We start from the raw sequence: 19,861 nt of genomic DNA, 5'->3' as shown, positions 1-19,861 counted from the left end.
AGAATAGGTTAGCAGAGTAGGTAAGTTGTATTTGTATCCTGTAAGATATGAATACAATGAAAACAGTTTTTTTATATATACAGTAAACCCCCGCTATTCGCGGGGGTTACGTTCCTGAGAAATGCCGCGAATACCAAAAACGCGAATACTGAATTATGGCTCCCATAGTAATAAAGGGGTTCCATTCCAAAGTATGAAATATATAAGAAAAACTAGTCTAAAATTTTGTCTATGTATGTATGTATGTATTATATGTATCTTCATAATATGACTATGTACATAGACAGTACATAGTGAAATGCAAGCATATGGCATCGAAATGAAAATAAGAAACAATTTAATATTAAATGTAATATTTATTAGAAATTTCAATCCAGCACCTTTGCTAAAGCTAAAAAACTTATCCCGCCAGTGCTATCACCAGTTTCGCTAAAGTGTTGATAAAAGAGTTTTGCCTTTTCACGAATGATGAGTGAACTTAACGGAATTTTATTTTGAGTTCGGTCTTCTATCCACAGATTTAAGGCTTTTTCCGTTTTTTTTCTAATTTAACATCACGAGTTACAGAGCAAATTTTTGAAACAATTAGCGCGTTTTCACGGACACTACGGCACATTTTTTCTTCCGATTTTTTGATTGGTCGTACCGTTGACTCATTGATTTTATAATGTTTTGCCACTGAGGAGACATTTTCACCATTAGAAATTTTGTCTAATAACTCAGTTTTATTTGCTAATGTCATCACCTTCTTTGATCTTTTCAAATTTCCCTTGTTATTCGTAGCCATATTTTTGTACGAGTTAGAAAGAACTTGTCCACAATAAAGTCACTTTCTTCCATTAACACACTCGAAAGTCTGTTTTACTGCAAAACGGTAGATTTATCACTTTTGTAAGCATATCAATTTATAAATTTATAAATTGATAAATTTCTTCAATTTATAAGCATATAAATTAAAAGCAAACGACGAAACCTTCCATGACAAGCACATAACACATACTGAACAAGGAGTAGTGAGAAACATCCACGCCGGGATTTTGTCACCCCCCCCACCCACTGAGCGCTGTTTTGACCGGGAAAGATAATTTTAGCCACGCCCATGTTTTTTATGCCGGAAAATGTTCACGGCGCTTTAAAATTCACATTTTTTAGGTTTAATTTTATATTAAATCAGCGACCACGAATATGCGAAACCGTGAATACAGATACCATGAATAGTGGGGGTTTACTGTATATATATTTACACACAAAAAAATGGGGCGGGGGGATATTAAAAATAAGGGTGTTGAAGAAGGAATATGTACCTAATAATTTAGAGTTCACTAAATAAAATAAGAGGCTGATACATCAAATTCAGAGTTAAATTTAGACCAGTGCCTGCAGATAATCGAAAACAAGCTAACATAAAATATCACTATAGCAGTACTGAAAATGAACCGCAGCAACATGTGCAATAGTGAACTCTAAATTATCAAGTGCATATTCCTTCTTCACCATCCTTATTTTTAATACCCCCCCCCCCATTGTTTTGTCTGCACTGCTCAGGAAACTTCATATCTGCCTGCACAATTACTCCCAGGTCCTTTTCATTCTCTACCACTGTCAATGTAGTACCACAGAGTTGATACGTTACTCAAGAGGTTACTGCTTCCCATTTGTAGTACTTTACATTTGCCACCTCTCAGCCCATGTGCTCAACTTTTCTAGATTCTGTTGCAGCAGCGTACTGCCATTAGTGTCCTTAACAATCCTACCAACCATCGTATCGTCTGCAAACTTGGACATTAAGCTTGATATACCATTATCAATATCATTTATAAATACAGAAAACAACAATGGACCCAACACACTGGTCCCTCAGGGTTCAGCGTTGGGTCCATTGTTGTTTTCTGTATTTATAAATGATATTGATAATGGTATATCAAGCTTAATGTCCAAGTTTGCAGACGATAAGAAGGTTGGTAGGATTGTTAAGGACACTAATGATTGTTAAGGACACTAATGGCAAATGAAGTTTAATGTTGACAAATGTAAAGTACTACATATGGGAAGTAGTAACCCCAGAGTAACATATAAACTCTGTGGTACTACACTGACAGTGGTAGAGAACGAAAAGAACCTGGGGGTGATTGTGCAGAAAGATATGAAATTTTCTGAGCAGTGCAGACAGTCTGCAAGAGTAGCTCATATAGTGTCTTGTCAATGATATACAGGAATTTTTCTAGCAGGGATAAGGAGAAGATTATTCCCGTGCATAAGGCAATGGTCAGGCCACACCTTGAGTATTGTGTACTGGTCTGGAGGCCTCATTTTAAGAAAGATGTAGAGCTGTTGGAACGAGTACAGGAAGGGCAGCAAGATTAGTGAATGAAACAAAGGGTTGCTCTTACGAAGAAAGGCTTAGTTTTGCAAATTACAGTGTCTGGAGACTAGGCACCTGTGAGGTGATCTGATTGAGTTGTATAAAGACTTGAATGGTTTGAGCATACTCAATGCTGATGGGATTCTTCCTCTTGCTCAGAATAATCACCTGGTAGGGCAGAAATTCAAATTGAGGAAAGATAGATGTAGGATAGATGTGTGGAAGTTTGCCTTTAGCCAGCGGGTAGTTGGTTGGTGGAACAGACTGCCATCCTTTGTTGTGGAAGTTGATAGCCTAAATAAATTTAAGCCTGAGCTGGACAGGTATTTGGAACGAATGAAGGGGTGAATTGGGAGTTTTTTTTTTTTTTTTTTTTTTTTTTGCTGCATAAGCTTGCTTTCTTGCATCATATGCCTCTACTAACTAGTGCTAATATATAAAAAATACTGTTTTCATTGTATTCTTATCTTGCAGGATACAAATATGACTTATCTACTCTTCTAACCTATTCTTAAGGTCTCTTTCATTTTCCATTACACTCAGGGTAGTGGAGAATGAAAGAGACCTGGAGGTAATTGTGCAGTCAGATATGAAGTTTTCTGAGCAGTGCAGACAGGCTGCCAGAGTAGGTCATGGAGTATTGTCAATGATATACAGGAATTTTGTGAGCAGGGATAAGGAGGTGAATATCCCCTTGTATAAGGCAGTGGTCAGGCCACACCTTGAGTACTGCATACAAGTCTGAAAGCCTCATTTTAAGAAGGATGTAGAGTTGCTAGAATGAGTACAGAGAAGGGCAACAAGACTGGGAAGGAAACAAAGGGGTGCTCTTATGAAGAAAGGCTTAAGTTCTGCAAATTGCAGCTTCTGAAGACTAGGCACTTGCGAGGCGGTCTGATTGAGGTGTATAAGGCCTTGAATGGATTGAGCAGGCTCAATGCTGATGGGATTCTTCCTCTTGCTCAGATTACAAATCTGAGAGGGCATAGATTCAAACTGAGGAAAGACAGTTGTAAAATAGAGGAAGTTTGCCTTTAACTAGTGGGTAGTTGATTGCTGGAACAAACTTCCGTCTGTTGTTGTGGAAGTTGATAGCATTAAATAAATTTAATGCAGAACTAGACAAACATTTAGAATGAATGGATCAGTGAAATGGGAAGGTTTTTTTTTTTTTTGGCTGATGCTGTATAAGCTTTCTTTCTTGCATTGTGCCTGTGCTAATATATGAAACAAAAATAACTGAAAACAGTGAAATAATTGAATCTTGTATTATTATATGGTCACAAGACAACAATAGTAGTTCGGATTTTATAAAATTTATATATAATACTTAGTGATCACTGAATTATGACCATCTCATTCATAATGGATTGCGCAGCATAGCCCATGGTATAAAATATTGATCAGCTTCCTATGCAGCGCAGTGGTAATTTGCACAAATCAAATCAAAGTGATAAAGTAGCAGTTATGGGATGTAGTAAAGATATCACGGGGTTTCAAACTGCATGATTGTCGGAGCTCATGCGTCAATTACTTCCATATTGGAAATGGCATGTTGTGTCAGTTGCTCATGGCCCACTGTGATTAAGGTGTACAAAGAATGGTGTTGAATGGGTCAGACCACCTCCCACTACCAGAACTAAATAATTATGCAAGGTGGATGTTTGTGGTGTGTGAAGGGTGCAGCATATTGTACAGTCTCAACAGCAGGTCACTGTGGGATAGGACATTACAGTACAATATGGGAAATGCAAGAACAATATCCCAAATGACGATGTGCCACACACTCAGATGTATGGGGTTCCACAGCAGATGATGCAAGAGACACCCTCTCTTCATTGATCATCACTGACAGCGAATGCTGCGATGTTAACAACACACTGATTGGACACTAGAAGACTGAAAATGAGTGTGCTGGTTGGATGAGTCCAAATACCTAGTGTAGCATGCCAATACTGTGCTTTGTGGTGCTTGTGCCTTTCTGTGTGGCACAAGCAACACAAGTCCATGGACCAATGCATGGTGCCCCTTATTCAGGCAGGTGGCAGTGGTTGCTTAATATGGAGCATTTTTGCCAGCGAGAATCAGAACCCTTGCTGCATATGGATCAACATTTGTATGCACCCTGCCATGCTGCATTTTTTCCTGGACAGAAATGGGATTCTTCCAAGACGATAATGCACAGTCGTCAGACCCTCGCTATGCGTGAGTGGCTCAAGGAATACAGTGAAGGTATCCCAACTTGATCAGCCTCCAAATTCACCTGATCTCAATCCAGCCGAACATCTGTGGTAGAATTTGGAACCAGAAATGAGGCATATGGATGTGCAACCATGATCTATTCTGATACTTGGAAAGCTTTGCAGGCAGCACGGAAGCAGAACCCTACGGACATCTTCAAACATCTAGTGAAGTCGATGCCTGGGCAAATAGCAGGTGTTATCCATGCAAATGGTGCCCCAACATGGTATTGGTTAGATGGCCTTGATTCATTGATCACTTGGTGTATATAAATTTATTTTTAATTTTCCATTAGTCTACTACTCATGCACACAGTTGTTTTCATTTTACCATTTTAACTTGACTTATAAATTGTATCAACTTGATATTGTATAAATAAATCCAATAATCTACTAAAATTGCTTTTAAGAACAATTCTGACTTAATATGTAATACAAGATTTTGCTGATGCTTTCAACAGTCAGAAACACACCAGTTTCTTTAATTTTTGAATGCTACATGACTAGTTATTCCTTAATAAAAGATAACATTTGGCAGTCATATCTTTAAATAGTTTTGAGTAAAAAATGGATTTCTGTTTCAATCATGAGTTACAAATTTTTTGGGAAATACTGGGTAAAGTGCTTTATCACTTTCCCACATGTAGAATTCTGCATTCAAATTTTTATATACAAATTTTCTTTTTGCTATACATGATAATGTTAACTTTATACACTGATGTATATATATCAAAATACATAAATAAACAATAGTAGGAATGTAAGGGAAGAGCAATAGTAACAGAATGCAGTACAGAGGGATAGGTATGTGATATTTACAAGCAGCACCGGCCACAAGCATGTTCAGCCAGTTCTGTTGAACAGGTCCCCATGCAAATGGTCTAATTAATAATATCATCTGCATCTTTTTCTCATGTCTGTCAAGGAGCTTACCTATTGATTATTGGTTCCTATTATTATTTATTCATGTTCCTATTTTTATGAGATGACTGCAATTGTTGATTAATGTATTAAATATTATTCATATTTAAAATATTTGTTCAGTATAATATAAAATTATTTAATTATTTCTGTTACTGTAAAATTTGAAAAAATAAAAAATTAAAAAACACTATTACAAAAACACTGTTTTTACATACATTCCAGAGGAGAATACTTACTTACTTTGAAACTTTCTAATATATAATTTTTTTTTTCATATTAATGCATTTTTTGAAAAACTTACTTTGAGGCAAATAATTTGGCAACTGAGATGAGCAGTAGTTGAATTAACCGATAACTGAGATTATGTCAGAAAAAGTACATGGGACATAAAAATAACTGAGACCACGTATATTTGTGAAATAAACTAGGAAGTGTTTGGGAGGTTTAGATCTTTTCGCAGATAAGCTTACTGTATTAGTTTGACAATTCATGGTGTATTCAATAGTAAAAATAGTGTGTGGAGGTGCTGTATAAAGTAATGAAATTTTTGGATATGGCGTACACATGGTAAGAATATACCCAGCTCCTTGACATAATGTGGCCTCTACAATGCCCCCTGCATACATACTACTTGGACTCCCTCCAGTCACTATCTGATAGAGTAGAGGTAGCCAGATTATACACTAGTTGATCCAGAAACCTCCTAGAGAGTTACCAATAGGTTCAGTCCGGTGTACTAACTAGCAGCCGGCCTGCGAACACCGTTTCAGAGCTGTGTCCTTGAAATGTAAGGAAGATTGGATCTCACCATGATGTCCATCATAACCTCAAAAGTCATCAGTCATACTGCATGAATGAAGAGATGGGAAGGGATCACCGGAAATTAGCGCTGGAGACTAAACATGGGTTCCACCACTTCAAGCATCCAATAAGCAGAGTGATGGTATTGCACCAGATGATGAGAGTCATCTACCACATAATATTGCCTGGTAACACAGAGGGGCGGCATTCATCTGTACAGTGTGGGTGACACACCTCGATCCCTGCTTACGTTGATTCACACCTGGGTGGTCACCACAGAGTGCTTGTGCATGGGGGTTAAACGCAGGATTACTTGGGATAACACCCAAGGAATGCCAATCTATTATTACATGAAGTGTTCTTCAAGCACTGAAAGACAGAGGTCACTGACGAGGACAGCTTACACTTGTTCTATCACAGATACTAAATAAAAGGGATAGAGGGTGCCGAAAACAATTATGTCCAAGTCCTCAAGGTGATCTACAGCTGACCATTGCAATCATAAGTTCACCTTAAGTTGCAAGTCATTATTCACCAATTCCATTTGGACCTCTACATCTTTATTGATCCCCTGCACAAAGTGATCAACCCATGGGGGTCCATATAGACCACTTTGAATCTCTTTTTTTTAAGATTAACAAATGAAAATTTGGGGTCTGTCAGACCAGCACTGTTATTGTTATAATTGGTGCAACTGCATGGTTATTGTGAGTAATCATTTTATCTCTCAAAAACTTCCAGTGCTGAGTAAAGGTATAAATCAGTTTACTTGGAAAATTTGTAATTTTTAACATTATTTTTGTTATAAACAAAAAATAGTGCACCATTAATTAAATATTTTTGCTTAGGAAATTTTTGATATCATTAATATGAATGTTATAAATGAATGAAGTAAAAATTCAAATGAAAAAAACAATGAATTTAGTGTGAAAATTTGTGATATTAATTAATGTTGATGCTATAAGTGATAAGGAGTAACATAAATTAAATGAAAGAGAGCTTCAATTTGATTCATTACTTAATTTTATGTTCAAATGTGGTAAAGTCCCATATGATGTCATCTGAATAATATTGCAACTTTGTTAAGGTAAATAACAGAGAGCTTTAAATCATGTGCTTGGAGTGATTGATTGAAAACTAATTGCCCCTGCAGTCGCATCATCACACACTGCTAACAGGAGAACAGCTAGTTTGGTGTTCAGGTTTCCCTTAAATCATTGTACATTTGGAAGAAAAATCAACAACTCAGCCTTCAAATGTGCATCTAACAGGTAGTAGTGGCATGTGATGCAAGAAAGCAAGTGTATGAGCTTATGCAGCATCAGCCAAAAAAAAAAAAAAAAAATTCACACAACCATTCCCTCTAAATGTTTGTCCAGTTTCTCCTTAAATTTATTTAACCTATCAGCTTCCACAACGACAGATGGAACTTTGTTCCAGCAATTAACTACCCGCTGGCTAAAGGCAAATTTCCGCACATCTATTCTATAGCTGTCTTTTCTCAATTTGAATTTATGCCCACTTAGGTTCGTAATCTGAACAAGTGGAAGAATCCCATCAGAATTCAGCATGCTTAAACCATTCAAGGCCTTATACACCTCAATCAGATCACCTTGCAGTTGCCTAGTCTCCAGCTGCTGCAATTTGCAGAACTGAAGCCTCTCCTGGTAAGAGGATCCCATCATTCTCCTCACCAATCTTGTTGCCCTTCTCTGTACACACTCAAGCAAATCTACATCCTTCCTAAAATGAGGCCTCCAGACCTGTATGCAGTATTCAAGGTGTGGCCTGACCATTGCCTTATACAGAGGGACAATCACCTCCTTTTCCCTGCTAGCAAAATTCCTATATATCATTGACAAAACCTCATGACCTGCTCTGGCAGCCTGTCTGCATTGCTCAGAAAACTTCATATCTGACTGCACAATTACTCCCAGGTCTTTTTCATTTTCTACCACCTTAAGTGTAGTACCACACAGTTGGTATGTTTCTCTGGGGTTACTTCTACCCATATGCAGTACTTTGCATTTGTCAAGGTTAAACTTCAGTTGCCACTTCTTAGCCCATCTGCCCAAATTTTCTAGAACCTGTTGCAGTAGCACACTGCCATTACTGTCATTAACAACCCTGCCAACCTTTGTATCATCTGCAAACTTCGACACTAAGCCTGATATACCTTCATCAATATCATTTATAAATATACAAAACATCAGTGGACCTAACACCGAACCCTGTGGGACTCCACTAATAACATTAGTCCACGAAGAGCAGCACCCATTGATTACCACCTTCTGTCTTCTCCCACTCAACCATCTTTTATCCATTGTAGCAACTTACCCTTTATACCATTTTGCTCCAATTTGTACAGTAGTCTTCCATGTGCAACAGTGTCAAAAGCTTTCCTGAAATCCAAGTATATGATATCAAAATTATTTTTTGCATCCAGTTCCTTTGTAACTACATCATAATATCCAATCAAATTTGTCAGACAAGACTTTCCCTTAACAAACCCATGCTGTGTCTGAATTATGGGTGATACATTTATTGCGCTGTTTGCTGAAGCTATGCTCAAACTGGAGCTATTGCATCTGAAATTAAGATTTAACTATTTTATGGAAGCCATTGAAAAAAAAAAAAAAAACAGTTTTAATATTTAACAAACTGAAAGAAGTACTTTTTCTAAATGTTGAATATCAATTCTGTAACCATAAGTGCCTTTGCTTTAGCAAATGAAAGCAAATCCATAGTGGCACAAAAATTGACATTGATTGACAACAGAAAATTGAGATCTGTTGATATTGTACCAACACCAGTGAGACAATCAATTATCTAGCAGAATTTCTTATCTCTGTGGAAGAATAATCTTAAGATTGATGCACTTGTCATGTTTCCTAAGAATCTAGATCCACCAACAGCAGCAGCAGCAGCAGTTGATTAGCTGCACACCAGGTCAGGTTTTTGTTTCACACTTTCCAATCATACCAAATGAACTGCCATTTCAGTTTAAGCAGGTCTAGTTACCTGAGATTTGCTTTGAGCATTATCAAGGCACAAGGACAAACATTCAAAGTTATTGACCTCAACCTGTTAACCTCATGTTTATTTCATGTTTGGCTCTATATTCACCTCTCTAGCATTGGTAATGGCAAAATCTTTTTCATAGTAACTCTAAATAGAAAAATATGCCCCTACAATATGGCTTTAGATGCTAATACATTATATAAATAATAATAACAGCAAAACACACACCAGTGTCTGTGTGAAAGGTCTTCATTAATAAAATATTGTCAAACACTAAAATAAAATGTAATGCAATAAATACTAAGTAGTTTGTTTTATCAGTACATTTAAACTTGCCGACCGGGCTAGCCAGGTGGGTAAAGTGCCTGCCTGGCAACCCAAAGGTCGCGGGTTCGAATCCCGCCTCGGGCTTGGATCAAACTACTGCAAAAACCTTGGGAGGTGCACTATGACCACAGAAGCCGATGCGCCAACAGCTACCAAAAAAAAAAAAAAAAACCATTTAAACTTTTATCTTTTGCCACTTTTTTTGGTTTAACCAGGAGCCTAAAATATGCCTGTGTGATATATCTCTGAATTATTCAAGTACTGTATATTAGAGTAATTATGAATGATAAACCTGCATATAATTTTGATTATTACAACATGTGAAAGCTGAGTGCTTTAATTAGCTAAGGATTAAAAAAAAAAAAAAAACTAATTCATTCAAAAATATTTTTTCCTTAAATAGTGCATATGCATACACATTAAAATTTTTTCATTGCTTTTTTAAGTGGGCACTACTTATGTTTTCATTATGATCAAATTTTTTAGGAATTGTTACTTCATAATTTTCTTTTACAGATCAGTTATTTAGTTGTCTAAACTTGCAGTAGAGTATATAATTAAAGGTCCTGATTTTGTTATTTTAGATCCTTTCATGCTAGCTGGTTACTCCTCAGCATTTCATGCAGTTATGTATAATCCTGTTGAGCCTCGTCTACTGGCAACTGCAAATGCCAAAGAAGGTGTTGGGTTGTGGGATGTACGAAAGCCTCGAAGGTAATTCTGTATTTTTTGCTAGTTATTAATCATATCTTTAGTAAAGGAATCAACCTGAAAACAAATATTTTCAGTGGTTAGCTAAGAGAACGGGTTAAAAACATTGTAAGTTGTTCAAAAAAGTGATCATACAAATTGAAATGCTTTTACAAAAAGCATTTCAATTTGTAAAGCCATTTTTGATTTGTAAACAATTGAACAAGGTTCTTATTTTTATCCGATAAAAACAGAAAAAAACTATACGTTTGAGGTAAAAAAGACGAAGCAACACTTTACCACTGGACAGCCACCTCACTTTCGTATATAAAAGAAGCACTTGCTGGCTTGACGTAGCCGAGTGGTCAGGAGTGAGAATGCATAGCATATGTTCCTTGAATGGACCAGGGTTCAAGCCCGTGACTACTAAATACAATAAATATTTGTATTGATGATTTATTATAAACTACTGACTTAGTTGTCGTACCGGAGTATAAACAGAAAATTTAATTTCATTACAAAGCATTGTGAAAAGTCTGCTATTTAAGCATCTACTTTTTTAATAAAGCCTATCACACTTATCGCACCTTTCAAAATTTCGTGCAAATCAGTTTGCATTTCCTTTGCTATTAATGCTTCCCTATGTATAATGCAATGATTCAAAACTATTTAGAGCAATTTCCTTTATTTTGCCTTTTAAACCTTTATTTTATCCTGTTAATACAGTTGCACCATCAGTACAAATCGCAAAGCAGTTATTCCATTCTAGATTTTTGTTTGAAAGAAAATATTTATAACATCAAAAATCTTCTTGCCCGTCGTTCTTCTTTCTTCTGTCGTTCTTCTAAAGCTTTGCAAAATAGAAAATCCTCCAAAGTATCTCCCTCATCTGACATATACAATAAGTCGAGCAAGGTTTTAAATATCTGTGAATCCATCTAGCTTCGTTGCAATAATTGGACTTTCTCTCAGTCGATTTAATAAACTGAATTTTATGTTGTCCGCGATAACTGTAATATGCTGTGAGACTGTGGTGGCTCTGGATAGAGGGATAGTATTTAAATCGTTGCTGTACTTTTCTCCATGCATAATTGAAATCATTTTTATAGCAGCAGGAAGAACAAGAGATTCAGCAATAGTATGTGATTTCAAATTTTTTCCTATTAAATATGAATCGCGTTGGTGTCTCTTTTGAAAAAGATTCAGTATTTTTCATTATCTCTGGATGTTTCGTGTCTGTCTTTTCTATTTAATAGGTTTCATGCTTTTGTTAACCAGTTTTTCTTAACATGTTATGCACACAAGACTGCTCATCATCAAAAACACTGTATTTCATAAATTCTTCTTGATATTTTCTACTCTTTTTTTGATTTGGAATATGATGGCCCTCTACCAGAAATTGGTGGTTGCATACACTTGAAATAACGTTAGTGTCCAAATTTTCACTTGATACATTTCTTACCCTTTCAGCTTTTGATGTATCTGTAGCAACATTATTGTGATCACTCCTCGACCGTTTTGTTCTGATTACCCAATTGTCCATGGTAAAATATAAAAATATAACACATCCAAGTTGACGTGAAAGCACTGAATATTCGCACCTCTGGCCTTTAGGAAATTCCTGTAGGAAGCACAAATTAAGAGCTAAAGGGATTACGATTTAGCAATTGAGTAGTACTGAGAAGTGTTAATACATACTCAGAAGTCACACTAGCCAGCTGCTTTCTGGGTGTCTATAGCCAATGAGCAAATTAAAGCATATTACTTATAAGGACAATAAGTAAGAAAGCCACTTGTATTGCACGTGAAACCACCCTAAAAATAGAGTGGCAATAGGGTTCATTCGTATCTCAGACTTCGTTCGAGTAGTAAGGTCTCTACACCTACGTATTGAAAAAATAATTTTAACAACAGGTTTTTTAGCCTTTATGTACACAATAATCAATTTTATTTAAAAATTGCTGCAACCCCTGTAATTTATCCTGCGACCCCCAGAGGGGTCGCACCCCATAGTTTGCACACCACTGCCCTAGGGTGAGGAAAAACAGTTGCTTTTGGGTTCCTTCAATTATGTGAGAAATTCCTTTCCTCATTGAGATCATCATAAATAATGTTTAGATTTTTTCAAGATTAAATTTAACTTCAGTTTTTGAACTGAATAAAGTATTTTATATTTAAACAAAAATTGCCTTCTCTTCTTATTCAGGTCATTCCAAATGTTTATTCCCATTAAAAGTCTCAAAATCCTGTTAATTAAGTTGTTTATTACCCTTATTTCAGTTATATTTGCTTGTGCCCATACATTTACTAAATAATTGAGTTGGGAATCCACTAATGCATAATATAAGGTAACTTTTGTTCTAAGATTTAACTTATTCTTAATGTAGTAAAAAAAGTTACACATAAAATCTAATTTTTTTGTACAGATTTGTTATGTGAATTGCCCAACTTAGACTAGTCAATCCACAACCTAAGTAACAGTGATTTAAAACTTCTACCACAGTTTGACATTTGCAATTCTGGAAATTCTGATTATGAAGGCATTCATGTTTATATAATTTAATAGAGGGATGACTATCTAAGATTTGATGAGGAGGTCTAATTACCAAAAATTTTGCTTTTCAAAGCTGAGTGCTAATTTATTATCATGTAGCCAGTTTGCAAATGTATTACATCCTCCTGTAAATCATAAGTCATTTTTGTTAAGTTATTTCCAACTGTATATAAGATTATATCATTTGCATAAATTTTTATAAAGGATTTCTTAATTACTTCAAATATTTCATTTATATAGATGTTGAACATTATTAGTCCTGCATGAGTGACCTGAGGTACTCCCCTCTTTACATTATATGATTTTCCTTTTGTATTTTCTACTACAACTGTTATTTTTCTTTTGGTTAAATAACATGCTAAAAGTTGATTCTTCCCCTAATACCATATTTCGGTAATTTTTGTTGCAATATTGGGATATCAATTAAGTCATATGCTTTGGTCAAATCTATAAATAAAATCATTATGAAGTTATTGTCCTTTAAATGTAAGTTAAATGAATCCACTAAGTTCTCTAATAAGGTCTGTGTGCTCTTACCCTTCTGAAATGAGAATAGAGATTTGTTTAGCAGTCAATATTGATGTAAGTATTTGCTAATACAAAAAAAATATATAATTTTCTATTATCTTATTTATAACTGACTGTATTGTTATTGGTCTATAATTGTAATAGTCATCTGATGATTTCTTTTAATATATTGGAATTACCTTAAATGAAAGTAAATTAATTGGATAGCTTCCTGATTCTAACATCTGTGCTATAAGCTCCACCAAGGGAACAGAGAACTGTTCTTTATTTCTCTTCACCTTGGTTGCTGTAATACAGTCCATTCCACAAGATTTCTTGTTCTTCAACTGTTCTATAATCTTAAGAATCTCAGTATATTGTGGAGTTAAGACTACACTAGAGTTCACTATTTGAGGAAGACTATCTTGTGGTTAAAAAAATTTTGGCAATCATAAATATAATTCCTACTGAGATCTAATATAGCCTTGGCAAACCTATTTGCAGCCTCATATTGTATGTTTGTACCAGAAATCTGTTCTAGTGTTTTAATTTTATTTTCCCCTTGATAATTTCTTCCTTGTATTTAACAGGTTATTTATAATGTTCCATTTATCCTTTGGCTTATTTGCTTATCCATAAAAAGTTGATTGTAATAATAATAATAATAATAACATCGATATCAGAAGTTAAGTTTATAGGAATTCAGGAATTCCTATAGGAATTATAGGAATATCAGAAGTTAAGTTTACTCATCCTGGAGGGAAAGATCGAAGGCAAGAAACGCCCAGGCAAACTGAAAATGGCATGGCTAGATAACATCAACACCTGGCTTCACATGACAACAGCACAAATTCTACACGCAGCGCTAGACAGAGAACAATATGAAAACGAAGTCGCAAACGCCATTCGGCAGCATTAAAGAAGAAGAAGAAGAAGAAGAAGAAGAAGTTTATAGGTCTGTAATTACTAATTCGCTCTTTAAACTTTGTGAATTGGATTTTCATAATCCGGCTTTTATTGACTTTCCCCTTGATCTGAGGATGCTCGTTATTATCACTAAAGCTTTCGTCACCTCTTTTGCTAATTTTTTTTAATATAATTTTTAGATTTCGTCAGTTGCAGGTGGCTTGTATAGTTACTTCCAATTTCCTTTCAATTATCATAAAAATCATTTAATTCCCAGTCAGTATTAGATAAACCACTGGTTATCCCTATTTTTAAAAACATCTTTCTGTGGGAATGTTGATGTAAAATTTAGCAGCCTGATTATTTAATTTGAATTAATTAAATGTGAATTATCAGATGAATTAATGAGACATGTGACAGAGAAGAAAAATGCATGGGATACATACAAATTAATGGGTGACATGGAAGCCTATGATAGATATAAGTTGGTCTGTAACCAAGTCACAAAGGAGATTAGGCAGGCAAAGGCAGACTACGAAAAATCCTTGGCAAAGGATGCAAAGAAAAACAGAAAAGAGTTCTTTACATATTTGAACTCGAGAAGGAAAGGGATGAATCAGATTGGTCCACTGGATATTGATGGTTCAACAGTTGAGGATCCTGCTCAGGTGGCTAACAATCTAAACGAGTATTTTGCATCTACATTCACGCATGAGGAGTTATTCAGGAAGGAGAATGATGTAGGTAAAGTAAACATTGGCAGTTAGCTGGATGATTTTGTAATAACTGAGAGGAAAGTGGAGGAGAGATTGTTGAGGATAAACATAAAAAAGGCACCTGGGGTGGATGGGATCTATCCAGTTATATTAAAGGAGGCAGCAAAGGAAGTATGCAAACCCCTAGCCATAATCATGAGAGCTTCTTTGGACTCAGGGGAGGTACCCATAGACTGGAGATGTGCAAATGTAACCCCAATTCACAAAGGAGGATCAAAGGCTGACACAAGTAATTATAGACCTGTTAGTTTAACTTCTGTTCCAGGTAAATTAATGGAGGCACTGGTTAAAGAAGCACTGCAGGATCATCTAGACAAGAATTCAGTTATAGCTCAGACGCAGTATGGTTTTGTTAAGGGCAGGTCTTGCCTGACCAATTTGATTGGATACTATGATGTAGTCACAAAAGAACTGGATGCAGGGAATAATTTTGATATTATATATTTGGATCTTAGAAAGGCTTTTGATACTGTTGCACATGGAAGACTGCTGCACAAATTGGAGCAGTGTGGCATTGGAGGCAAATTGCTGCTATGGATAAGGGGTTGGTTGAGTGGCAGAAGACAGAGAGTGGTAATCAATGGACACTGCTCAACGTGGACTAATGTTATTAGTGGAGTTCCTCAAGGTTCAGTGTTGGGTCCGTTGTTGTTTTCGGTGTTTATGAATGATATTGATGATGGGATATCAAGTTTAATGTCCAAGTTTGCAGATGATACAAAGGTTGGCAGGGTCGTTAAGGACACTACTGACGCTATGCTGCTGCAACAGGATCTGGAAAGGTTGAACAGATGGGCTGAGAGGTGGCAAATGAAGTTTAACATTGACAAATGTAAAGTACTACATATGGGAAACAGTAACCCCAGAGCAACGTATCAACTCTGCAGTACTACACTGACAGTGGTGGAGAATGAAAAGGACCTGGGGGTAATTGTGCAGGCAGATATGAAGTTCTCTGAGCAGTGCAGACGAGCTGCAAGAGTAGCTCATGGTGTCTTGTCAATGATATACAGGAATTTTTCTATTAGTAAATTAATAAGAGGAGTTTACCTCAATATAGTACGTGGAACACTTCCGTATGATACCCTCCAGAAATTAAAATGGAAAAAACGAAAAAATCGACAACTTACCGGTACATTTCTGGAGGGTATCATACGGAAATGTTCCACGTACTATATTGAGGTAAACTCCTCTTATTAATTTACTAATATTATTATCAACGTAGAACATATTGAGTATTACAGCTCTGATTCATACTATCTAAGGAATTTTTCTAGCAGGGATAAGGAGGTGATTATTCCCTTGTATAAGGCAATGGTTAGGCCACATCTTGAGTACTGTATACAGGTCTGGAGGCCTCATTTCAAGAAGGATGTAGAACTGCTGGAACGGGTACAGAGAAGGGCAACAAGATTAGTGAATGGAACAAAGGGTTGCTCTTACGAAGAAAGGCTTAAGTTTTGCAAATTACAGAGTCTGGAGACTAGGCACCGGCGAGGTGATCTGATAGAGGTGTATAAGGCTTTGAATGGTTTGAGCATGCTCAGTGCCAATGGGATTCTTCATCTTGCCCAGAATAATCACCTCAGAGGGCATAAATTCAAATTGAGAAAGGACGGATGTCGGATAGATGTGCGGAAATTTGCCTTTAGCCAGCGGGCAGTTGGTTTGTGGAATAGACTCCCATCGCTTGTTGTTGAAGTTGATAGCCTAAACAAATTTAAGGCTCAGCTGGACAGGTATTTCGAACAAACGGAGGGGTGAAATGGGAGTAGTGGTTTTTTTTTTTTTTTTGGCTGATGCTGAATAAGCTTGCTTTCTTGCATCATATGCCTCTACTAATGCTAATGCTAATGCCAAACCATGATTTGTTTAAATTATATTATTGTATAAAAAATATTACATAAAATAAGTTAAGACTCTGGCTCAATAGAATTATTTAATTATTGGTGGAATTTCTGTATTCCTCTTTGAATCCTGTCATCAGGCCAAAGAATTAAAATAGTTAATTGAAACCAAAATTACCCTGTTAATTTTAAATTTGAAAATTGAAGTGAACTGAAAAAAAATCGGGAGAAGAGAAGGATGCAGTACAGTAATACCCCGAAGTTACGCGATAGGTGGGTCCGACGAAAATCGCTTAAGTCGAATTTGCGTAAGTCGGGGTACAACTTTGAATACAAATACATATAAATTTTGTTTAATTGGGACCAAGGACTAACAAAAACACTAGTTTAAAAGAAAAATATTTAATAAAATTGCAGTTATTTATACATATTAATACAAATTATGTATTAAAAAATAAATGAGTTACGTAAAAAAGTTATTTCGATGTCGATGGCTTCATAAAATCTAAAAAATTCATCTGACGACACAGCGCCTTCTTTTTTTCACGCAGAATTTCTTCGTAGCGAGCTAATAATTTTTTATTCCTTGCTTTGTAGCTATAACGCGTTCTTCGTTGGAGTCTATGTTTTCTAAAATTTTTAAGCCCTTTTCAATTGAGCTGAGACCTTCTGTCAAGCTTGCAATTGTCATGTGCTTTTCTGGTGGAACTGGGTCTGAAGTGTCGGATAATTCAGTGACGTTTTGCTCACACATCTCTATGAGCTCATTCATTGTCAGCTCCTCACTATGTGAATCCAAAAGCTCGTTGACATCATCACCATTGACTTCCAAACCTAATTGCCTGGCAAGATTAACAACTTCTATCATATGAGCGACATGATCAGTTTCTGGCGTTGTTTTCATCTCGTTTTTGAAAAAATATGGACAAAGTTTCTTCCAGACACCATTCAATGTTTTTTTGTGAATTTCATCCCAAGATTCTTCAATGATTCTTACGGGATCTAAAACATTGAATTGTTTCCAAAAGTCTTTCACAGATATCTCACTATTTTGTCTCATAGCTTCATTCAGACGTGCAAACGAACGCCTCGTGTAGTAGGCCTTGAAGGTTTTGATGACTCCCTGGTCCATTGGTTGAAGCAAGCTGGTTGTGTTTGGAGGCAGAAACACAACTTTCATGCGTCGGTCGAAATTAATTAGGGTGGCAGGAGGGTGACCGGGTGCATTGTTAATAAGAAGGATCAGTTTAAATGGAATCTGTTTAGACTTGCAATAATGTTCGACTTCAGGTATGAAGTGGTGACCAAACCAGTCCTCAAAAACGGAAGCTGTCACCCAAGCTTTATGATTTGACTTCTAAATCACTGGTAAGCTAATTTTAGATATATTTTTTAAAACTCTTGGGTTTTTGGAGCAATAAATTAAGAGAGGTTTTAACTTGCAGGCACCAGCTGCATTCCCGCCGACCATCATTGTCAATCGGTCTTTGGAAACCTTAAAGCCTGGAAAGTTTTTTTTATTCATGAAAATGATGTAATTTCCGACAAAAGTTGAGCGTGAATTCGAATGCACACATATAAATATGACAGTTGGAACAAATTCTTGTATATGTGTGCAGCTCATGCGGCAGCAAAGTTGAATTTTGTTCATCTTTCGCTCTCACTCTCCGCCATCGCACCGTATATCGACAGCATATGAAAAACGACCTTGAAGATAGTGGGCGGCAGTGTTGCCAAACGAAAAAATTAAGAACCGCGTAACTCTGAGTTCCGTAAGTCGGGGTATTACTGTATTGTAAACCATCCTGTGAATTGGCCAGTATGAATTCCTTTTTGCCAATATTATTTAAAGAAATCCAAATGGTGACTGGAGAGGGAAAATTTTAATTGCCTTCCAAGAGATGGCTTCCCTTCATAGCCATCCAGCCAGCAGAAATATTCTGCTACTGATGGGTTGCCAATTAATATCTGGAAAGTTAAAATCCTCTAGTGATAAGGCATTCTAGTTTGCTGACCCAGTCTATATAGTTGTTCATTTTACTCATCAGTAATTTGGCTTATAATATGCCATGCTATAAGAAATAATGTGAATATAATGGTTTCCAGAACTAAGTCCATTTTGTGTAGCAAATTCTTATTTGTAGGAAGCAGAAAATCAAAACTAATGAAAGAGCTTTGTTATTAACAAAATTCTATTTTGTTACTATGCCATCTCCTCTGTTCCTTCTATCTTTCCTTAAAATAGTTCTTTATATTACTCTCAATTAACTCTGAATAATATAGATTGAATAAGCCAAGTTTATGTGAATAAGAAATATTTTAAATAGCCAGATGAAGAGAAACTACACTTTTTCAGTGAAACAAGTGACAATTAATATTTTTAGATATAATTAAAAATGAGTCAGTAATGAAAGTCAAGTATATTTTAAAAAGTACCTCTCATTACTTAATACATTACATACTAAATAACCCATCATGTCAAAGAAATTCACATGCCTGCCATCTTTTCCAGTAGCGATATGTTTTTTTGTCAAGTTTATACTTTTCTTTCAGATTCTATTAAATTCTTTCCCTTCCTGCAAATGTGTTATTCTTTATTTATTGATGTGCACTTCAAAGCAGCCATTAGGCAGCTCTTTTTAGCACAGAGAACCTCAGTCACATGCTCAATATACTGAATGGTTATAAAATAAGTTTCCCTATTCAGGAGCCCCTAGTGTCAAAATGGTTACAGATAGTGCTGTGAAAATCGTTGGGTATGTCATTTAGGGTATGGGGAAGCGATTTGTAGAAGAAAAAAAATTTAGTTAAAATTTCCACCACCTGGGGAAAACGGTGCTGCACATATATAAAAGTTGTCATTTACTTCAAGACACACTGCTTATGCAAATGACATCCTGTTAGAT

At 36.0% G+C, this 19,861-nt stretch overlaps 1 protein-coding gene across 1 annotated transcript in view; it reads left to right on the top strand.

The window, feature by feature from the left end:
• The window catches only part of LOC150085839 (DDB1- and CUL4-associated factor 5), a 227,776-nt gene that overhangs the window by 116,832 nt on the left and 91,083 nt on the right, over nucleotides 1–19,861 (top strand). Inside the window, exon 5 of the mRNA XM_090373516.1 lies at nucleotides 10,260–10,389. Coding sequence (XP_090229642.1) covers nucleotides 10,260–10,389 — 130 coding nt within the window. The remainder of the gene's footprint in view (nucleotides 1–10,259; nucleotides 10,390–19,861) is intronic.

The sequence above is a fragment of the Mastigoproctus giganteus genome, chromosome 5, assembly GCF_048544385.1.
Source record: "Mastigoproctus giganteus isolate SK-2022 chromosome 5, ASM4854438v1, whole genome shotgun sequence".
Lineage (NCBI taxonomy): Eukaryota > Metazoa > Arthropoda > Arachnida > Uropygi > Thelyphonidae > Mastigoproctus > Mastigoproctus giganteus.
The sequence above is the reverse complement of the archived record's forward strand: the minus strand, read 5'-3'. Positions and strand labels throughout refer to the sequence as shown.